The sequence below is a fragment of the Microtus pennsylvanicus genome, chromosome 13, assembly GCF_037038515.1.
Source record: "Microtus pennsylvanicus isolate mMicPen1 chromosome 13, mMicPen1.hap1, whole genome shotgun sequence".
NCBI lineage: Eukaryota > Metazoa > Chordata > Mammalia > Rodentia > Cricetidae > Microtus > Microtus pennsylvanicus.
The window spans coordinates 36,349,894-36,368,862 of NC_134591.1; the positions used below are offsets into that span (position 1 = coordinate 36,349,894).

The following is an 18,969-nucleotide window of genomic DNA, read 5'->3' on the forward strand; positions in this document are numbered from 1 at the left end:
GGACGGAGTGGGCCACAAGCGGTAAGACTTGGAAGACATACCAGTTTGTGGGAGTGAACTGTTTGACCCAAAGGCCCTTCTGTCTATCATTCCCTGACCTCAGGTCAGACTCACAAAAAAAAAAAAAAAAAGGGAAAACTATTAAGGCAGCTGGGCAGGCTCTTGCCCTCCAGTCTTAGCAAAGAATAGGTGATTATTTGTCCGGCATGGCCTAGCTGTTCACCTGCCTGGAGGCACCAAGCTGGAGGTTTAGAGTCTGTGACCTGCTGGGATATGTGTTGTTTATTCTCCATGTTTTTGCTGTTTAGGGGCCTGCTTTCCATGGAACATAGGAAGTACACAGAATAAGACAAGGAACAAAGAAGACAAGGAACTAATTAGATAAAGAAAATTCTCCAAATGGTGGTCTGATTTTTATTCTCAGACCAAGCCTTATTGTTCTCCAGTTGTTTGAGGAATCCAGGACACGTAGTGCATCGAAACAGAATTCTTATTTGCAGCCAAGTGACGCTCATTTTAAAACCCCAGAGATGCCAGGCGGTGGTGGTGGTGCACACCTTTAATCCCAGCACTCTCGGGAGGCAGAGGCAGATGGATCTCTATGAGTTCGAGGCCAGCCTGGTCTACAGAGTAAATTCCAGGACAGGCTCCAAAGTTGCAGAGAAATCCTGCCTCAAAACCAAAAAAATCCTAAAGCTGAGACCAGGAGGGTACTACAATATTGATCCACGTTAGCCCCATTTACAGAAAGATTATAACATGCCAGGTTCGGGTTAAAATCGTTTAGTCTGCATGGGAATGGATCTGGATATTGTTTTGCCACCCATGGTCGATAGAGAGTGTGGACAAGCCATTCACTTTCTTTCTGCACACCAATTTTTAAAATTGTAATAGGGGAAGTAATATATTTAATGAAGCAAAGTAACATGCAGTTTAGTTTTAATGACTTAAAAAGTCTCAGTGCATATAAAGCACCAGGCAAACAGGAAATACTTAGTAAGTGATCATGTGATCACTGGCAGGGTCTGAGCATCTTTGTGTTCTGGAGGACAATACTGATAAGGGGCCTTAGTTACTGGCATCCTTGGAACCTAAAGCAGGGCCTAGGACGCAGTGGGTGCTCATTTTATGTGATCCCGGGTATTCTCTGCAGGGGAACACTAAGAACATTTATGAATTACAAAGTTAATAACTGACAGACCAGTAGAAAAGGATATAAACATTGTAAGTAGGAAGTTTAAAGACTCACCTAAACCAGAGCAGAGCAAGAAAAACACACCTTACTCAAAGAAACGGAATACCTAAGTGACATAACAAGTATAAAAAGGATCGAACTGACATAGTACCCTATGTTTATATTTGGAAGGCAGAGAAACCCCTTTCGGGAAACCTGGAGGCAGTGACAATAAAGGACCCAGAGGAATCTTCTGTTCATGTCCCCAGAGAAGCAGAACAGATGACCGGGATGTTAATGTAGTGCGCCTAGGAATTAAAAACAAAAGGACACAGGAGTCAGAGTGGTTTGTGTCAGGACTCCCTCTTCAGCAACTCTTGGGAAGGAAGAAATCAAAGGGGCATTGTATTCTTCGGATACATATCCCCTCACCAAGCGCCATAGTTAAACAGTGGCAAAGCAAGACGGCTGCAATCTGGGTCTCCTAAGTCATCCAATCACACATTGGGCTGGAAGTCCCCCCAAAGTCCTTCTTTCTTAAGAGGTCTCAAGGGTCCGGTCAACATCAGTGACTGGTCCCAAGCAAGTGGGGGAGGGGAGGGATGTTGGGCCTGCGGGAGGTGCAAGAGCTGCTTTTGGGGATGCACTGGAGGGTGCGGGTCCAGAAGGCGGCAGCAGAGGGCGCTGGGACCCCGGCCTGGGCCCGCCTCTGCCATTGGTCCGGGCTGGGGCTCTGGGTTGTAGAGTTGGTGGAAAGTGACAAGTTTGGCGAGAACAGCGTTCGCGGAGAGCTGGAGGAGCCGCCGCCGAGTGAGCCCAGAGTCCGCAACTCCAGGCACTGGGCACGGTCTTCTAGAGTCGGAGCCGGGAACACACGGTGCGCTAGAGCGACCGGGACAGCCTGGGACTGAACGGCTGGCCGTGGCAGGGCTGCTTCCTAGTACCCCGAGAAACCGCATTCCCGGGTCCGAGGCGGCCGGGCGGAGGCGGAGGGAGCAGGTCAGAGGGACAAAGAGCTTTGCAAAGGTCCCCCCCGGTATTCTGCGAGTGCCTGCGGGCGTGACGAGGTGGTCAGGAGCCCAGGGCGAACCCGTGGATGTTCTGCGCGCCGCCAGGGAGCCACCGCCGCCGCCACGAGAGGAGGAATGCACCGGCCGCGCCACCGCGGGACGCGCCCGCCACCGCTGGCGCTGCTGGCCGCGCTGCTGCTGGCCGCACGCGGGGCTGCTGCCCAAGGTAAGCGGCGCTCGCGCCCGGGTTCCACGGTCTGTCCCGCAGAGCTGGGTGGCGGACAAGCGCCTCGCCCACCCGGGAGCAGGGCGTTTGGCCGCCTCCAGCACCGATCGCCGGCAGGAGGCCAGCAAGGACTGGCCATGAAGCTCGGTTGCAGGCTGCGGTGTGCTGGGGTACTGGTCCTCGGTGTCAGCCACGATTGTCAGCGCTGACAGGAAGTATAGAAGGAATTGGAGGGGTCATGGGGGTGATGCTGGTCCTCTGCTTATCTCTCCCTGGATTCCCAACACACCCCAGCTGGGGTCCAGTTTGTCCACTTCTCTGTTTTGGAGAGAGTTTGCATCGCCAGTCGTGCCTCTGACTGAGCTCAGGCTGTCCGCGAACCCGCTCAAACAAAAGCCCTGTGCTCCCGGGGACTCCGTTGCCTCGCATCTCCACGGCTTGGCGCTCAGAGCCTCCCGCCCTGCAGAGGGTCACTCTGCAGGCCAAAATGTTTGCTCCGCCACTACCACTTTGTGCAAAATAAGCAGTCAGAGGAGGCCCACTGCTCCAAAGTGCTCTGGGTGTGCACGTGTGTGTGTGTGTGTGTGTGTGTGTGAGAGAGAGAGAGAGAGAGAGAGAGAGAGAGAGAGAGAGAGAGAGAGAGAGAGAAGAAGAAGAAGAAGAAGAAGAAGAAGAAGGGGGAGCCATCTAATGCATACTTGATTTTGGTCATCTCCAGAGATAATGGCAACAGTTAGAGAAAAACTCCACCGTCAGCCAGAGCGTCTTAGTTCCCTGCGGGAAGCTTGGATCCTTGCTGGGTCTGAGCCGGTACACAATGAGAGCGAAGAACCCGCTGTGCCAGTGGAGACAACCAATTCATTCTTTGGAGGTTGGAGGGGGAAAGTTGATTAAAGTCTCCGGGGGTCTTGGGCCTCACTTTTAACATGCATCCCTTGGTGGGGGGAGCCCCTTGACTCTTCCCGCCCACACTTCCAGTCCCAAGCCTCTGTAGATAAATAAGTCTTCTGTCACTCATCTCTCAGCCAGTTAGAGAAGAGTCTAGTTTACTTAACAGCTGGGAAAAGATCCATTCACTGACTGACTGCCGGTTTCGTCTTCACTGAGAGGGGTGACTTTCTTGGTACAGAGCACTCTGCAAGGAAGCTGGGTGCGGATTTTGATCTCCTGGAGATGACTTTGGGACCGGAGCAGCACTCACAGAGCAGAATTCTGAAGTGCATTTGCGCTAACCTCAAAGCTGTGCGTGTGTGTGTGTGTGTGTGTGTGTGTGTGTGTGTGTGAATACAGCTTCTAATTGTCATTAAGATGCACCTCAGGAGGAATTTTTTTTTTTTTGGGAAACACTGATGAAATATAAACAGTTTGGTCTCATGGCTGTTTTGCTTGGTGATGCCAAACATCTGGCTCTGTGCCATTACACCTGGATGTAAAGAAGAAAATGGGCCGTTCTGCTGACCCGATGTAAACATTCTCCTGAGGTCCATGGTCCAGCACAACTGGGGGGTGGTTCTAAGTAAGGCTGGGTTCCTGGCACGGCACCCGTGATTAATCGCACCATTTCCGTGGGCTCCTTTTGCTCTTACCCTTACAATAGCCAGTGCTTTTTAGGTGACGGCTTCTGCTGGTGGGGATGGGGTTGGGGGTTCGAATGTAGGGTTGCTCATCCTTTTTGGTCATCTGCTTTTAAATAACCATCCACACAATGAATTTTCACTTGTAAAACTATACTGTTATCAGCAGCTCCCCCAAATTCCCCTGCCTTTAATTGTGGGCTTTCAAATGTTAGAAAGTTCATTTTGCCTATTCCTGTTCTATTTCCTAATAATGGGCTCAAACCTGTTGCTCTCTTACCATTCCTTAAATCCCTTTCCTTTTTTCTTTTTTTTTTTTTTTTGTAAACTCTTGACCTCTGTTCTTGCCTGAGGTTTCTAAGGTAACCCTGTCAGTGGCTCAGGAGATTAGTGTAAGAGGGGGAGGGAGCATGGCGTATATTTTATCTATTTCATTGTAAAAAAAAAAAAGGTGGATCAATATTTCTCCCATCATTTTCCTATTTGATTGGCAGGGAGGAGGAAGCCTTCACACGCATTGTTTCTGGTCTGCCTCCTCCTACCTTTGCAAAGCTGAACCTCGGTAGACAGAGCTCCCGGTCATTGGAACCTACCTGATCCTTTCTCAGAATCCTGCTCATTTTGTGTCTTGGCTGCTTGAAGCCAGAGGGAAACGTCCCAAGACTCTGCTGTTATTTTCCAAGTCTCCAACTGCCGTATCAGTAGGGTCTGTCCCTACTGCATTTAGAGTAGAAGTCTCCTGAGGGTCACGAGCCTGTCAGTTTTGTTAGTGAATGAATACATTGAAAACCCAGGTCAGCCTCAGCTTTTATTAGGGATGCTTGAAAAATCAAACCTTGATGGCTAGGTGGCACCCCAGAGGCAGGGTAGGTAGGGGGTGTGGTCAGGCAGCCACTGGCAGGGTTCATTTATTAGTGATTTGTTTTATTTTTTGCTCCTCCAATGTTCATAGGAGGTATTATCTAATACTTAGGAGTTGTTTTATTTTACTGTTGTAGGCGAGTGAGTGGCGTAAGGTATGTATGTATGTATGTGTTTCTGTGGGTTTGTGCACATATGCACATGCATGTGGGTGTTCCTATGAAGCCAGAGGTCAGTATTGAGTGTCTTCTTCAATTTCCACCTTGTTTTTGGAAACATGATCTCTCATTCACTCAACCTGGAGGTCATCCACCCAGCTAGGCTGGATGGCCAATGGGCTCTAGGGATCTCTTTGTCTATGCCTGGGGTTTATATGTGAATGGCCAGCTATTCCCTTAAGGCTGGGGATCTGAGCTCGGGTTCTCATGTTTGCATAACAGGCACTTGTGGGTTTTTTTTGTTGTTGTTGTTTGTTTTGTTTTGGTTTGGTTTTGACTGAGTCATCTCCCAAGACCCAAGACCAAGATTCCTTCAAAAACTCAGTTTTGATCTATTATATTCTCTATCTCCTCATGTGAATATAGGCTCTAAATTCAACTTTTCAAATGTTTCTAAACACATGCCGCTTGCAAACAAAGTAACATTTTGCCTGTTATTTGATTACAAGCACCTACACCATTTCAGATGTTTAAAAAAAAATGTACACAGTATATTCGGAAGAGCCGATTCTTTTAAACCCTAAGTACACTGATATAAATGTCTATTTTTAGAGAAATGGGTTAGTGGTTCTTGTAAGCCTTCGTTAGTACTACCCCTCGGAGCTCTCACCATCACCCTGTGAGGACAACCATATAACTAATTCGTTGGGTCAGGTGAGGCACGGAGATGTGAAGTTGATTTTTCAAGGTCACATGACCAGGAGATGGCTTTGCTGGGCTTGTAAGGCCCGAGAGTTGCCATGGTTATCAGAACTGACCTCTATCCTACTCCGTCTCTCCTGGGTTGGTTCTTATAATTGCCTTCTTTTAACGCCTGGGGCAGAGGTGGTACTTCCTTATGTTTTTAAGGGCAGTGGAGAAATGTTTTCTTTGCCATCACCTAGAGGGCCATGGCTGTTCCCACCAGACTTGCTGTTAGTAGAGAGACAGACTGCAAGTGCTGGGGCTGGTCAGGGCCTCTCGCTCTAAAAGAACTGCATTTTTGCATTGTGGTAATGCCACTTTGCTGTGATTTGAGGAGTGTGTCTGGTAGCTCCTTCCAGCTAGCGATGGGATGTCTTTCGATGGAGTATGTGTGCATTTGCAGTTCGGTCATTGCCAGGGGTGGAAGTGGAGGAGGGTTGATTTAGTAGAGTGCTATCTAGGAGGAGAACTGACTGCCAGCTCAGGATCCCAGTAAGGAGTTGATCCAGGCAGGTCCAGCTGCAGCTGGAAAAAACTTGACTCTTCCAGGGGCTTTCTCAAACAGAAAGTACTGGGCCTGGTTTCACTGAATCTCTGGGTTATGACAGTGGAGATGGGTCTCTGGACGTGCAGGAGGAGAAAGGAACAGTCTTCTGGGACTCCGAGAAAGTTCTGCGATTAAAGGGGGAAGGGTGAGGGGACGGCTTCAAAAATCTTTAACTAAATGCAGCTGCCTGTTACATGGAGCCTGACTTGCATGCCAGGAAAATCTCAAAAGCTAACGAATACAAAATAAAAATAAACAGCAGGAGAAAGGCTCACTCTTTGCTGCAGTAAGCTTGGTTGGGGTTTTCAGTTTGTTTAGGAATGGGATAATTGTGGCATCCACTTTATTTTGGTAAGGCAATGAGTCGCGGTGGATGTGATGTCATTGGGATGTCCCACACCACCTGACCCCTTTCCTTGCCCTCACACTGCCCCCAAGAACACCCAGGCCTGGTCATCCGTGGGTCCCAGGGCTCAAGCTGTTGCTCTTGAGTGAATTACATTGGAAGAGAGCAGATAATTTAATGGGATAATCTTGGCAGACTCAGTAATTTTCACACCCCATCTCTCACTAACAGAAATGCAGCGGAGAGCTACAACATTCTCAGATGAAAAGGTTGTAGAAAACGGCCCCGCTTCTCATTAACTGTCTGTCCATAAATAAGGTTCTACAGAGTTTTGATCCAGAAACTGTTATTAAACACTGATAAGTCAGCCCCATAATGTTTGACCTCCCTCACTTTTCCATAGAACCAAAGTTGTTTTTTTTTCTTATTAAAAAAAAAAAGTAGCCTCAAAGACCAATCTGTCTAGACTGTTTATTTTTCCAAGTATGTACATACAGAATGGGCCTTCTTTGATAGCCATTTAGAGGGGTGATATGGCATAACAGAGATAGAATGAGATTACTTTCATGACTTGGTTATATGTTAGTCATATATGTATTGTCGTGACCAAAAGCTTTAAAGAAACAGTTTTATGGAAGGAAAGATCTCTTTTGATTTCCAATATCAGAGGGATTTCATCTTGTGGAGGACGAGGTGGGCTGGACAGCTCTGTCCATGGTGGTAGGAGCGAAGGTGGAGAGGATGTTCACATGCAGGCATAGCATGGCAGCAGGTCAGGACCTTCAAGAGCCCATCCCCAGCAACACACTCCGACCAGTCAGGCTCCTCCTCCTACAAAATGCGGCATTCAAAACCGCTCCATAAACTAGGGACTGACGGTTCAAAACGTGAGCCCTTGGGGGACATTTCGGATTAAAACACTAACCAGTTTCCTGTCTTTTGATAGTTTCCTTATTTGTAAACGGGGATTAAAATAGTATCCAGGCTGCAGGTGGTTTGTGAGAATTAAAGAATGCTTGGGTAGAAAGCGTCCAAAGACGCAGTGACCCGGAAGTGGAAAGCTGCCAGCCTCCGTGAGGACCCTGGGCTTCCTGGAGAAAGCGAGAGATGGGCTCCCAGTCACCGACTGCCATGTAAGAGGCACGGCTGAGACTCCTACAGCAGCGCTCTTGGGTTCTCCTGGAAGGTCAGCAAGTACCTATTTTACACTATGGATCTGAGGGGTCTTCGGTCACTGTAGGGAGCCCCACAGGAGGAGATTCCACGGTGCTTTTAAAACAAAGGCTTTCACCACAGAACCTTTAGCTCTTTGGAGAGGAGCAACCCCCCCCCCCCCCCCCCCCCCCCCCCCCCCCGCCCTCTGGCATTTGGCCGTGGTGGTGACCATTTAAAGATTCGGAGTACCAAGAAATGTTCATGCTACCAGAACAAAGATGAGTAATGCCTTACCGGGAGGGGAGGGGTAATCAAGGAAGTTCTGAAAACAAAGCTGAGTGTGCATTCTTGTTTTTCAACAGGAAAGCCTGTTGTCCGATGCGTTTCAACTCTTATTATATGTGAGGTGCGTTGTCAGAGAAGTAAAGCATAATCCTTGCTCCAGGGAGAGGCAGGAGGGAGGTTCTAAGCATTCTGAGCACCCACTATATGCCCGGCATCACTTTACAGACTTCCACATCTCTGTAGCATCGGAGGTGGGACCTTCCAAGTCTATTTACAGATAAGGGAAACTCAGACCCTGAGAGGTCTGTATTGCAGCCAAACTCATATTATTATAAAATCGGGATTTGGGGTTTGAATCCAGAAACTTTGATTGTCACATGTGTCCTGTTGCCATGTCCTTGAGGTGTGTACCAATGAGTAGACCCGTTATCTCTAGACTCTGTCTATCATCTGTCTTGCAGGAGAATTCTAAAGGCTGTGAGGAAGTATGGAAACACAGGGGTAGTAGAAAACATGAATTCTCAGGAAGGTGGAGGGTGAAGGGCAAAGAGGACACTGCCTCCTTCTCAGGAGATTGGGAGCCCTCTGAACTAATTATAGAAAATGTGTAGTGCAGTACCGTGTGTGTGTGTGTGTGTGTGTGTGTGTGTGTGTGTAGCGCAGTACCGTATTTGGAGCACAGTACTGTGTGTGTGTGTGTGTGTGTGTGTGTGTGTGTAGCGCAGTACCGTATTTGGAGCACAGTACTGTGTGTGTGTGTGTGTGTGTGTGTGTGTGTGTGTAGCGCAGTACCGTATTTGGAGCACAGTACTGTGTGTGTGTGTGTGTAGCACCGTACATGTGTGTAGCACTGTACATGTGTGTAGCAGTACCATGCGTGTAGCGCAGTACCATGGATATTGCATGCTTGTTTGGCCAGCAAGAGGCCTGGGCAGGATTTTGTCTGCTTCCACTGCCCTTGTGTTCCTGCCCCCTGAAGTCTCATTTTGATGTCATCTGGATGTTCAAAGTAGCTGTGCTGTCCCTACACGGACATCAAGACAGTTTCTCTAGCATCTTTTCCTGCAGCCCCAAATCCAGGCTTTGGGTTGAGGGAGGAGACCTATCACTTAGATATGGTGCTCCAATGAGTCTGCAGTGACTGTGAACTGTGGTATTCTAAGACCTCTGGCCAGCACATACCTCTTCCCCTCCTTCATCACTAGTCACACTTTGTTTGCCATTACTGTGAGCTGAAGGTTCCAGTAGTTCCACCGGAGAGACAAAGATGGTCATTGCCTTGGAGAATTTTCCAAAAAATAGATTTGTGGCGATGATTACTAGCTGGTCAATAAATCTGTTTCATCCCTTCTTGAACACGTCATTTACAGCTGTCTTCTAGTTAAGTGAGGCCGTGTGACTAAATACTAGCCAGTGGAATGAGGCTGAGAGGGCCAAGAGTCACTTGCAGGATCCATTAAGACCTTCCCAGGCAGGTTACTATGGTAACTTGAGAAGTTATGTTTTGGGGATGTCACATGGTAGAATTACCTGGGAGTGTCCCTTCTTCATTGCTCTGTATCTGAAACCAGCAGCTGGTCCACACTGGCTTGGATTTTATGTAAACCAAAAACAAGTGTTTATTGTTAAAGCTCAGATTTGGGGGTTTTCCAGCTCTAGCTATTAAGGCTATCACACCAAATAGTATGAACCACAGCATGTCTCAAATTAGTTTAGTGAGTCCGGACCAGAAGTTTTAGATAGAATAGAATAGGCAACCTAGTTTTGGTCTGATTATCTCCTATGGACCTTGGGGGGGGGGCTTTCTATAAATTAAACCTCATCTTGAATCATTTATGGCCGATACTAGGGTCATCACTGTGGAAGATCTGGAAGAACTGGGATTGGCTGGAGGGCAGTTCACTTTCAGGAGCCATAAAATAGACTCCTGTAGCCTCAAAGTTCAGAATGGGCAGTGACCAAACGCAGAATCCCTGGAAGGGAGAAGCCCTCAGGGAAGATGTGAGCTGTGTTGTGAGAGCTCAGGGTGGCGAGGGTTGTCAGCAGGATGAAAGGAGAAGGGATGGGAGAGGAGGAGCAGAGCAGGCCATGGTCCTGCAGCAAAGGGCTGGATTCTGCACCAGCCTGCAGCTAGCCGCCCTGCTCTGCAGGACTCCTTCAGGGTTGTTCTGGGGCCTTAGATAGGAATTCACCATGGAGTGAAGGAGGCCTCTAGGCGAAGGTGAGTAAAGAAAAGACTTGGAGCGGTACCTGGTGCCTAGAGGCAGAAAGAGAGGAAAGAAAGAGTATTTCACTGGACTGTGACTATTTACTTCCTCCTCCCCGAGTGCCCCAGAGACTTGCAGGTGCCTTGGACCAGCAGCTCACCGGTGATTGTGCCTCTTTTCCTCCACCGTAGCAGCTTTGTTTCGTAGTACAGGCTGCTAAGTATTAGTCCCATTTTGCCTGCTTGATGAAAATCCTGGGGGGTCGTAGGACAACCTAGAATGCTGTGTTGTACACATTTGTGGGTGTTTGTTTTGTTGCTAGGGATTGAACTCAGCTTGTTTTCAGCTCTCCTGCTGAGCTGCACCCCAGACCTCTGTGTTCTTTTAGTATTTTAACTTGTATGTTTTCCAGGGAACCCTATGAAAGAAGCAGTAATTGGTTACTTTCATTGGATTGAATTTTTTTCCCTCCATAGAATTGCTATTTTCCACATAAGGAAACCAAGGCACAAAGAGTGTTTTGTGTGCTTATAGCTAATCAAGAGGGAAAGTCAGGATTTGAACCTGGATACCTGGAACCTCTGGCTTTGTCCTTAATCATGATGCCACTATACCACTGTATTTCTGCATTCCCCATCCTCCAAACTCTACTGGGTGATTAAAACTCTACATGAGATCCTAGCCAAATAGCTGAGTGCAAATAATTATAATTAAATCTCTTGATTTGTATAGGGCATTGCAGCTTAAGGAATTGTTTCATGCACAATATTAACTTTAATTTTTCAACTAATCTAATGAAATGGATTTCTTTTTTTCTCTTTAGTCTTTTGTTCTTAAGTCAGGCAAGTAAGGTAGGCAGTTTACCCAAGGTCACTATGCAGGTGGCAGGGTCTGTCTGAGATGTGGACCTTCTCCTTAAGTCCCAGGGGATGTTTCACGCTGAAGGATGGCTGTGTTCACAATTTATGCCTCTGACACATGATGGTTTTCACTGTTGTTGACCCAGCAAGCAAATTGGCCTGATTCTTGCTTGTCCCGCTGACACAATCCTCAAATCAGCCACCAGTTTAAGGAACAGTCTGGAAGTATTTGTAGTGTGGTTTGGGACTGACATTCCTTTAACCGAAGGAAGTTCCTGAGCCAATAGCCTGAGAAAAGCTACCTCAAAGCGAGGACTTTCCTAAGGGGCTGGTGAGGGCATCTGGTAGATCAACCCGGAAGAGCAGGCCTTTGGCATTCCATGGGTCTTGGTACAGGGCTTGGCTTTCCTTTGCCCATCAGGTCAGCAGCTCTGTGACCTCTGTAAGGTTTTTTTTTTCTCACCTGTTGAATGAGAGGCATACTGGGATGAGTCCACCGTGGGAGTCTGGGCAGGATGCTGGTGAGTGCTGGGCTGATGGTCTGTGGTCAGCATGTAATTTGCAGCCACATCCCCAAGTGCAGAGCAGCGCTGTGATTTTCACAGGATAGAGAGGACAAAGTGTCTACTCTGCAGGCCTGGCCCGGCTCACTTGTGTGATAGAGTCACCTCTGAGGGAGACTCTTAGCATCTACAAGTCTTAGGTTATAATTAAATTTATATTTCTCAAGGACAAGGATATGAGATAAAAATAGATCCTGTTGCCTCAAATTCAAGACATTCTTGAAAGGCTCTTATCTGTTCTTCCCGGGAACTCGACACCGGTTCCGGATGGGATTAGAGAAGAGGCTATGAAAACAGCTTGTTGTACGTTTTCTCCGCATGAGTGGTGATAGCCTCACCTCTTGGATTTCACTCCAGCTGAGTGTTGCGTGTTTTTTTTTGTTTTTTTGTTTTCTTTTACATAATGTTTCCATCCCCTGGAGGGGAGAGGTGGTTTTCTTCATCCCTTTAGAACCTACCTGTAATGAGAAGTCCTGGCTGCCAAGTGCAGGAGCTAGGAAGATATGGTGCTCACTGCTCAGAGGATTGCTATGTAAGAACGTGTGTGCTCAACATCCGCTTGGAGGTGACTGATACCCCACAGCAGCAGGCTTGGTGACATCCATGGTGGTGACCGTGTCTTATTTAGTCACACCATAGCGCTCTGTCTTAGAAGACACCCATCTGGTATCTCTAAGACAAGGAATGAAGAACTTCCTGTGGCCAGATAAGCTTTGCTAGACAGGAATGGTTGCTGGGATCTTTAGGTGTATCCTGTGGAGGAAGTAGAAGAGGAACTGAGCATGCTCAGTTTATTCTACCCATACCTATCTCTAGGCCACCATCTGGGATAGGTGCCCCATGCTCCAGCAAGGAGAGAGAAAAGGACTAGAGAGGTCCAGAAAAAAAAAAAACCCACTAGTTTCCCTCCCTGGAAGAAAGTGGAGGATGCAGCTTAGAAATCCTCTTTGTATCTCCTCCAGATTGAGTTCTTAAAGGGCCAGTCCCCTAGATCTCAGGGCTGTGTTGATGTTGAACCATTATGTAGGTCAGTCAAAATGTTTACGAAGATCTCTCCTGCACTTTTGTCTAAGGACTCAGGTTTAGAGAGTTCTTCAGCTGATGTGGGATGTGCCTCCCTGCAGCTCTCAGAAGCAGCACAGTCATTGATCTGTCTGCTTAAGCCAGGGCATTGGTGTGCAGTGATGAGGGGGGAGGGGTACCGCCCCCTCACCTGCCTAGTGACACCTCCTGTGTAAACTACCAGGTCGCCTCGGCTTCCGCTTGGTTAAATATTTGTTCAACACCTAAAGTGAATGCTGGGGAAATATATGGCAGTATCTGCCCCCGTGGGAAGTTTACTGTCTTTTGTTAAGAAAGCAAGATTGACTCAGCTAAAATGGTCTCAAAAGACAAAGCCTGGCCTCTGTAATCTTCCTGGTCTCGTGACCTTCCAGAATCTCTACCCCAGAGTATGCCCACCCCTCAGCTCCCGTGGCTTCTGTCTCTCCACATTGAACTCTCGTTTGCCATTCGGCCTTCAGTGTCTACAGTCAGCACCACCCCCATCTGCTTGTCTTTTGTCCTCTCCCATGTCGTCACCTCCTGGCATTGCTTCCACACACGCCATGTGTGTTTCTCTCACTCAGAAATGGCTCAGCAGCCAGATTTGACTCCTCCCACTACTGGTCACTGCTATTTATTGATCATCTACTATGGGGACTTTCACTTTGCAAGAATTTTGTGTTTCATTTTTAAAAAGACATTGCATTTTGTTTATTTCGTGTGGAGGTATGGGCCTCATAGGTGTGGAGATCGAAGGACAAGTAGGGGGGGTCATTTCCTTGTTTCCACTGCATGAACTCCAAGTGTTAGTCTTAGTGGTTTACATCTTTATCCACAAACTATCGTGCTGGGCCTGAATTTCATATTTCATAGTGGAATCTGTTTTTTGGCTTTTCTGCAATGATTGTACCAACCCCCTCCCTGGCCCTCTCTCTGTTTCTTCACCCAGTTATAGGGAAACTTCTCTGGTTTTATCATGAAGGGTTTGCAGGTTAATTCTCAGCTACCTAAGCCCGACTATGAGGGGGAAGCCCAGATCTACTCAGGATTTAGGGACAAGCTTTCTTGGGCGGGAAAGCTGAGAGATGTTCTTGGGTACGTCAGTGTCCAGAGAAAGTTGGAAATATGTAGAAAGACTTGACTATCTTATAGGTCCTGCTGAGGGGCAGCAGAGGCCACCTTATGCTTCAGTGTCTTTTCTTCCCAGGTCTCTGATCTGTGCAGGAGAAAGTGATTCTCACAATGTTGCCATGTCCTGTGGTGTAGACACCTTACCTCACCAGTCAGCACCTGAATAATGTGTTATTCTTATTCTTTAACCCAGGAGTGTTTGTTGTTTTTCCCAGTGAGAACATATAGAGCAATTGAAAACCAATGCAGTGCCGTGCAATCAAACCAGACAGCCCCTCAGAGGCTAGTTATAGAGGGAGGCCTTGCCTGTATTCCCAAGGGAACCTGGAACTCAGGGATGTGAAGGACCCCAGAATCCTTTCCAACTCACTTTCTACTTTACCCCCTTCTTTGTGGCAAGGCCCTGAGCTTACCATTTGGTCCATTTTACTCAAGGGAAGATTGCTATGTCTGTGCATGTTGAGAGTATGCCACATCAATGTCACTAAGTCCCCCCGCCCCCACTCACACATACAAAAGAGGTGTGGGAAGTAAGTTTTGTGGGCAAAGGAAGGAGAATCCCTGGAAAATTTTGTGGAGCTGGAGCTTAAGAATATCTTCCTCCCTTTTCCGTGGCTGTGATATCACCTGACATGGGTAAGTTACGAAACAGTTCTTTTAGCGTCCAGTTCTGAAGGCTGGAAACCCAAGACCGGGTGATTTCCCCTTGAAAAGGCCTTATGCTGCAACACCAAGTTAGAACAGCAGAAGGGCCTGTGGTGGGAACAAGACAGGAGGCAATCTTGGAGAAGACTATTAATCCTTAGAAACCCTCTAGAGAGTTCTAAAAACCCAGTACTGCCACAGTGGCAAATTTCAGTGTTGAATTGGGTGGGGAGGAAGCCATGTTTAAACCATAGCAGGAGACAGTATCGTACTGACATTTGCCTCCTGAACAGGGAATGTCAGAGAAAGCGAACACCTGGGTGCTTCTATCCTTGGGCCTGGGCACTGCCAGAGACAAGGACTACTCCTGTGCTTTTCTGACGTACAAGTCAGAGTGGCAATATCTGTGCAAACACGACAAGGAGGGGCAGAAAAAAGGGCCACCTGAGTCTAGAAGAACATATATAGGTATACACAGGAGCAAAGACCAGGGCCTCACTTGAAATAAAGAGGGGGCGGGATAGTGGGCACCCCCACAGATGCCATCAAGGACTTCCTTATGTGACTTTGAAGCTGCCTGCTGCCTTTTTCTAGCTCTCACTGGGCACTTTTTATACATGGTGCCTTTTCCTGAGCTCTTCTCTCCTGAGGGAACACGAGCCACAGTCTTTACTCTGGCCCAGACACTGTATCCCTGACTCTGGGCTCAGCTAGGTTGGGGCCCTTGCTTCCTCTCATTGTATTGTAAGGGTTGCACAATGCACCCTGTCAGCAAGTGTTTGCTTGTGCGGTGCTCCCATGAGTCCCTCATCATTGGGTGCTCCCTTAGATGGAGTCTGCTTCAGGGTCTGCCCAAGAAGCATGTGGCCTGGTAGCTGTTGTATGGCATCTACTGGCTCTCACCAGGCCTCCTTCTTGTTTCATAGAGATGGGGATAACCCCAGTTTTCTTGACTGCTCCTAGAAATCAAGAACGGGTTGCTGAATAATTGAATGCCGCAATGGCCACCTTTTTCTAAAGAAGAGGACTCCAGCTTAGAACAAGTTAAGCCTCCCGTGGCCTCTACATGGGAGCCATGGGCAGTTGCTTTCTCATGAGGAGAAGTCTTTCACAACTCTGGCTTTTACTTTGTAAGTTAGCCCCATTCTTTTTCTAATTGGCAACAATTCCTATTTTCTGTCTCAGTCCTTTTTGTTAGGAAAAGAACAATCATGGTGTCATAAGAGGAACACCCGGACAAAGTGACAGTAACCCGGCAAGATTTCTTTTTGTATAAAGAGTGCACCATAACCCATACGTGGTTTACGTGGTTAGTGAGCACAATTAGTCCAAATGGCCTCTGTCTTTCATCACTGGCATAAGTGGTTCCTGCCTCTCATCTCATTGGTTGAAGCTTCAGTTTTCCGGTCTGACATGATTGGCTAATTGGTACAAAGAGGAAGAGGGAGATTCAGGAAATACTGTTGGGTTGGCTGCCTTTGACAGAGCCCTCCCACCCTCCATTTCTCGCATCGCTCTCTTTTGGCAAGTCTGCCGTTTTTTGCACTCTCCACAGAGAAGAGGTCTACCCCTGCTCCCCCTGAGGAATTGTGAAAGAAGTCCTTAGTGATGGTTGTTAGTGATTGTCAACATGACAAAAAAAAGAAAAAGAAAAAAAGAAAAAAGAAAAGAAATCTCAAATCACCTGGGAGAGAGGCCTCTGCGCATGTCTGTGGGGGATGCTCCTGATTACTCTAATTATGGAAGGAAGTCTTGCCCACGGTGTGTGGCACCATCCCCTGACTGGGATCCTGGACCATGCAAGTGGAGGAAAGGAGCTGAGCAGGAGCATAGAGTCTTTGTGCTCTGCTTCTTGACTGTGGCTGCTTCAAGCTCCTGTTCTCTTAACTTGCCTATCATCATGAGCTTTGTCTTTAAGTTATGAGTCAGAATAGACCATTGATGATGTTTGATGTTGCTTTTGTGAGGATATTGAATCACAGAAACAGAAAAAAAAAAGACCAAAAATGAAAAACTAAACCAAAACAAACAAACAGATAATTAAGGAATCCCCTCTACTAGGGAAGTCTTCCCTGAGGAACAAGTTATCTCTCTTCTTTACCTTTCAAAGGAGAGAGAATTATCCAAGATTTGAACTTGCAAGCCATCTATGTGCTAATGTACCCAGAAAGGGACCTTTGACTTTCTGGGCTCATCTATGCCAGGCAGGGACACCTTTTCTTCCTGCCAGAGAAAGAAAGGGGGCTTGGTCAAGCTTTTATCAGGTCCCTGTTGGCTGCTGTTTGACTTCTTGCCCCGCTGTGGTTTGCTCAGCAAGTATATCAAGGTGCCTGAGACCACAAAACCTTTTGCCAGCATCTCGAAGTCTGTCCTTGTAAGGAGTATGGCAGAGATGCTAGGATGCAGCAGAGCAAGGGTATCACTTTTGGAAAGGGTGGAGAGAGGGTGGTAGAGGAGGGAGGACCAGGAGAAGCTTCTCAAGGTAGGCTCTGCTGCAGAAAGTGTGTCTTGGATGCTCACACCACAGTTCCTTAGGCACTAAGTGTTAATACTAGTAGAAATATATGAACTTATTTTGTAAATATGTTCACAAAAGTCTGCTGTCAGTTCTGTTTGATTTTTGATGAACATAATAATTTCCAAGTCAAGCTCTATATGCCAGCAGGACCACAACAGGTCAGAGATGAGACCCCAAATGTGACTGTTGGATGCAGAGAGGTTCTGTGCTTAACCCTACTGGTTGTCTCCCTATAGAACCAATGAGTTCTTTTTGGTGGTCCTGGGAGTGAGGTTGCCTCAGTTTCTCTGTTTTCTTTGGAGATAACTATCACATACTACATGGAGATGGATGGGAAATGAACATTGAAAGGCTGACCTGAGATGGAAGGTCAGCAGGCAGGCAGCAGCGTTTTGGTTTGTTTCTTGGTAAGTGGACTCACCTGGCCCCCTTTATTCACTCAGAGCACATTGATATGACAGACATCGCTCGAGATACTGAGAGAACAGCTGTGACAAAGCAAACATGCCCTGTGGGTGTGCGTGTCAAAAGATAAACATGTGTTCTTCACGTAACGTCAAGTGCCAAAGAAAATCTAGCAGGGCCAGGGGCTCACGACCAGTAAGTGATGGCGGTGGAAGGGCTGTCATCACGTTGTGTGATCGGGAAGGCTTCTAGCTGAAGTGACTCAGACTGGATGAAGCTCGAGATGAGCTCTATGCCGGGCCTTGAAGTGGAGGGTGTTAGCTCAGCTCCGGCTGGCAGTAGTGACAGTTATGTAAGTACCTATTGTGTGCCTGGTGGCGTTCGTGTGTCAGCCTTCACAACAGTACTGCTAGGCTGGAGAGATGGCTCAGTGATTAAGAGCACTGACTGCTCTCCTGAAGGACCTGAGTTCATTTCCTACCACCTACACTAGTAGTTCCCAGCTGTCTATAACTCCAGTTCCAGGAGATCTGATGTCCTTTCCTGAGCCCTGTGGGCACCAGACATACATGTAGGAAAAGCACATGTACACATAAAATAAAATTAAGCAATACAGTTAGGTAGGGCCTATTGCTATGATACCCATTTTCCAGATGTGGATAAAAACCAAGCAAATGGGCAGAAGCAGCGGCCTGTGAATGTTAAATGAGGCAGTCCCAGACAGAAGAGAAAAGACTCTGTTTGGGTCTGCCCCCCTACTCATCCACTCTGTAATCCTGGGCAGATGTGCAGGGCCTGTTTCCTGAGTTTTAAAACTGTCTAGTATATAAAAATCCAGGGAAAGGCTTTGCAGACTGCGTGTCACCATGAAAGTGCCAGTTAACAGCTATGAATACGTTTACGTCAGTTATCAGTCCTTACTTCTGGAAAAGAGATGATGAGAAAAAAATACGTTTGAGACTCAACAAAGCTTCCCCTGTTTGCCTGGAGCTGTGTTTCCCACTAAAGTCTCTGTGACTGAACTCAGCACAATGTCCAGTTGAGCTAGAAGCATCCTCGTGAAAGACAGACCTGGGAAGGAAAGTTGGTACCCAGGCTTCTTGCAATTCTAAGGAAGTTCTTGGAGCATCTCCCAGGAAGTCTCCATAGATGAGTCTGCTCTCTACCTCACACACCCAGTGTCAGTCAGAGCCGTGCCGCTGTAGTGAGGAAAGGTTGTGGCAAGGACCAGGCCCTATGGGACAGCCAAGGGACAGTCAAGGCTTGAAGCACTTCTGTCCAAACTAATCTCTCTCCCTCTCGCTCTTGGTTAGGGAGCAGCTAGTATTTTGTTAAGATTCTGACTATCAGCTAAGAGGGCCCTCTGGCTTCTCTGAGTTGCCCTGGATTCCTCCAGGAAGGGGAGAAATTATCTTTTCCTCTTCTTCACTGTCTGTATTTTAGAGTACTATCTGCAAGACCTGCATTGGAAGCCTTATGTGGGATCTGCTGGTTTGGACAGTGGAATGGGGTAGAA

General features: G+C 47.5%; 1 protein-coding gene across 1 annotated transcript in view; it reads left to right on the plus strand.

The window, feature by feature from the left end:
• The first annotated feature begins 2,115 nt into the window (after positions 1–2,115).
• The window catches only part of Ror1 (receptor tyrosine kinase like orphan receptor 1), a 348,858-nt gene continuing 332,004 nt past the window's right edge, over positions 2,116–18,969 (plus strand). The window contains exon 1 of the mRNA XM_075945170.1: positions 2,116–2,410. Within this exon, the coding sequence (XP_075801285.1) occupies positions 2,320–2,410 (91 nt within the window). The 5' untranslated portion in view covers positions 2,116–2,319. The remainder of the gene's footprint in view (positions 2,411–18,969) is intronic.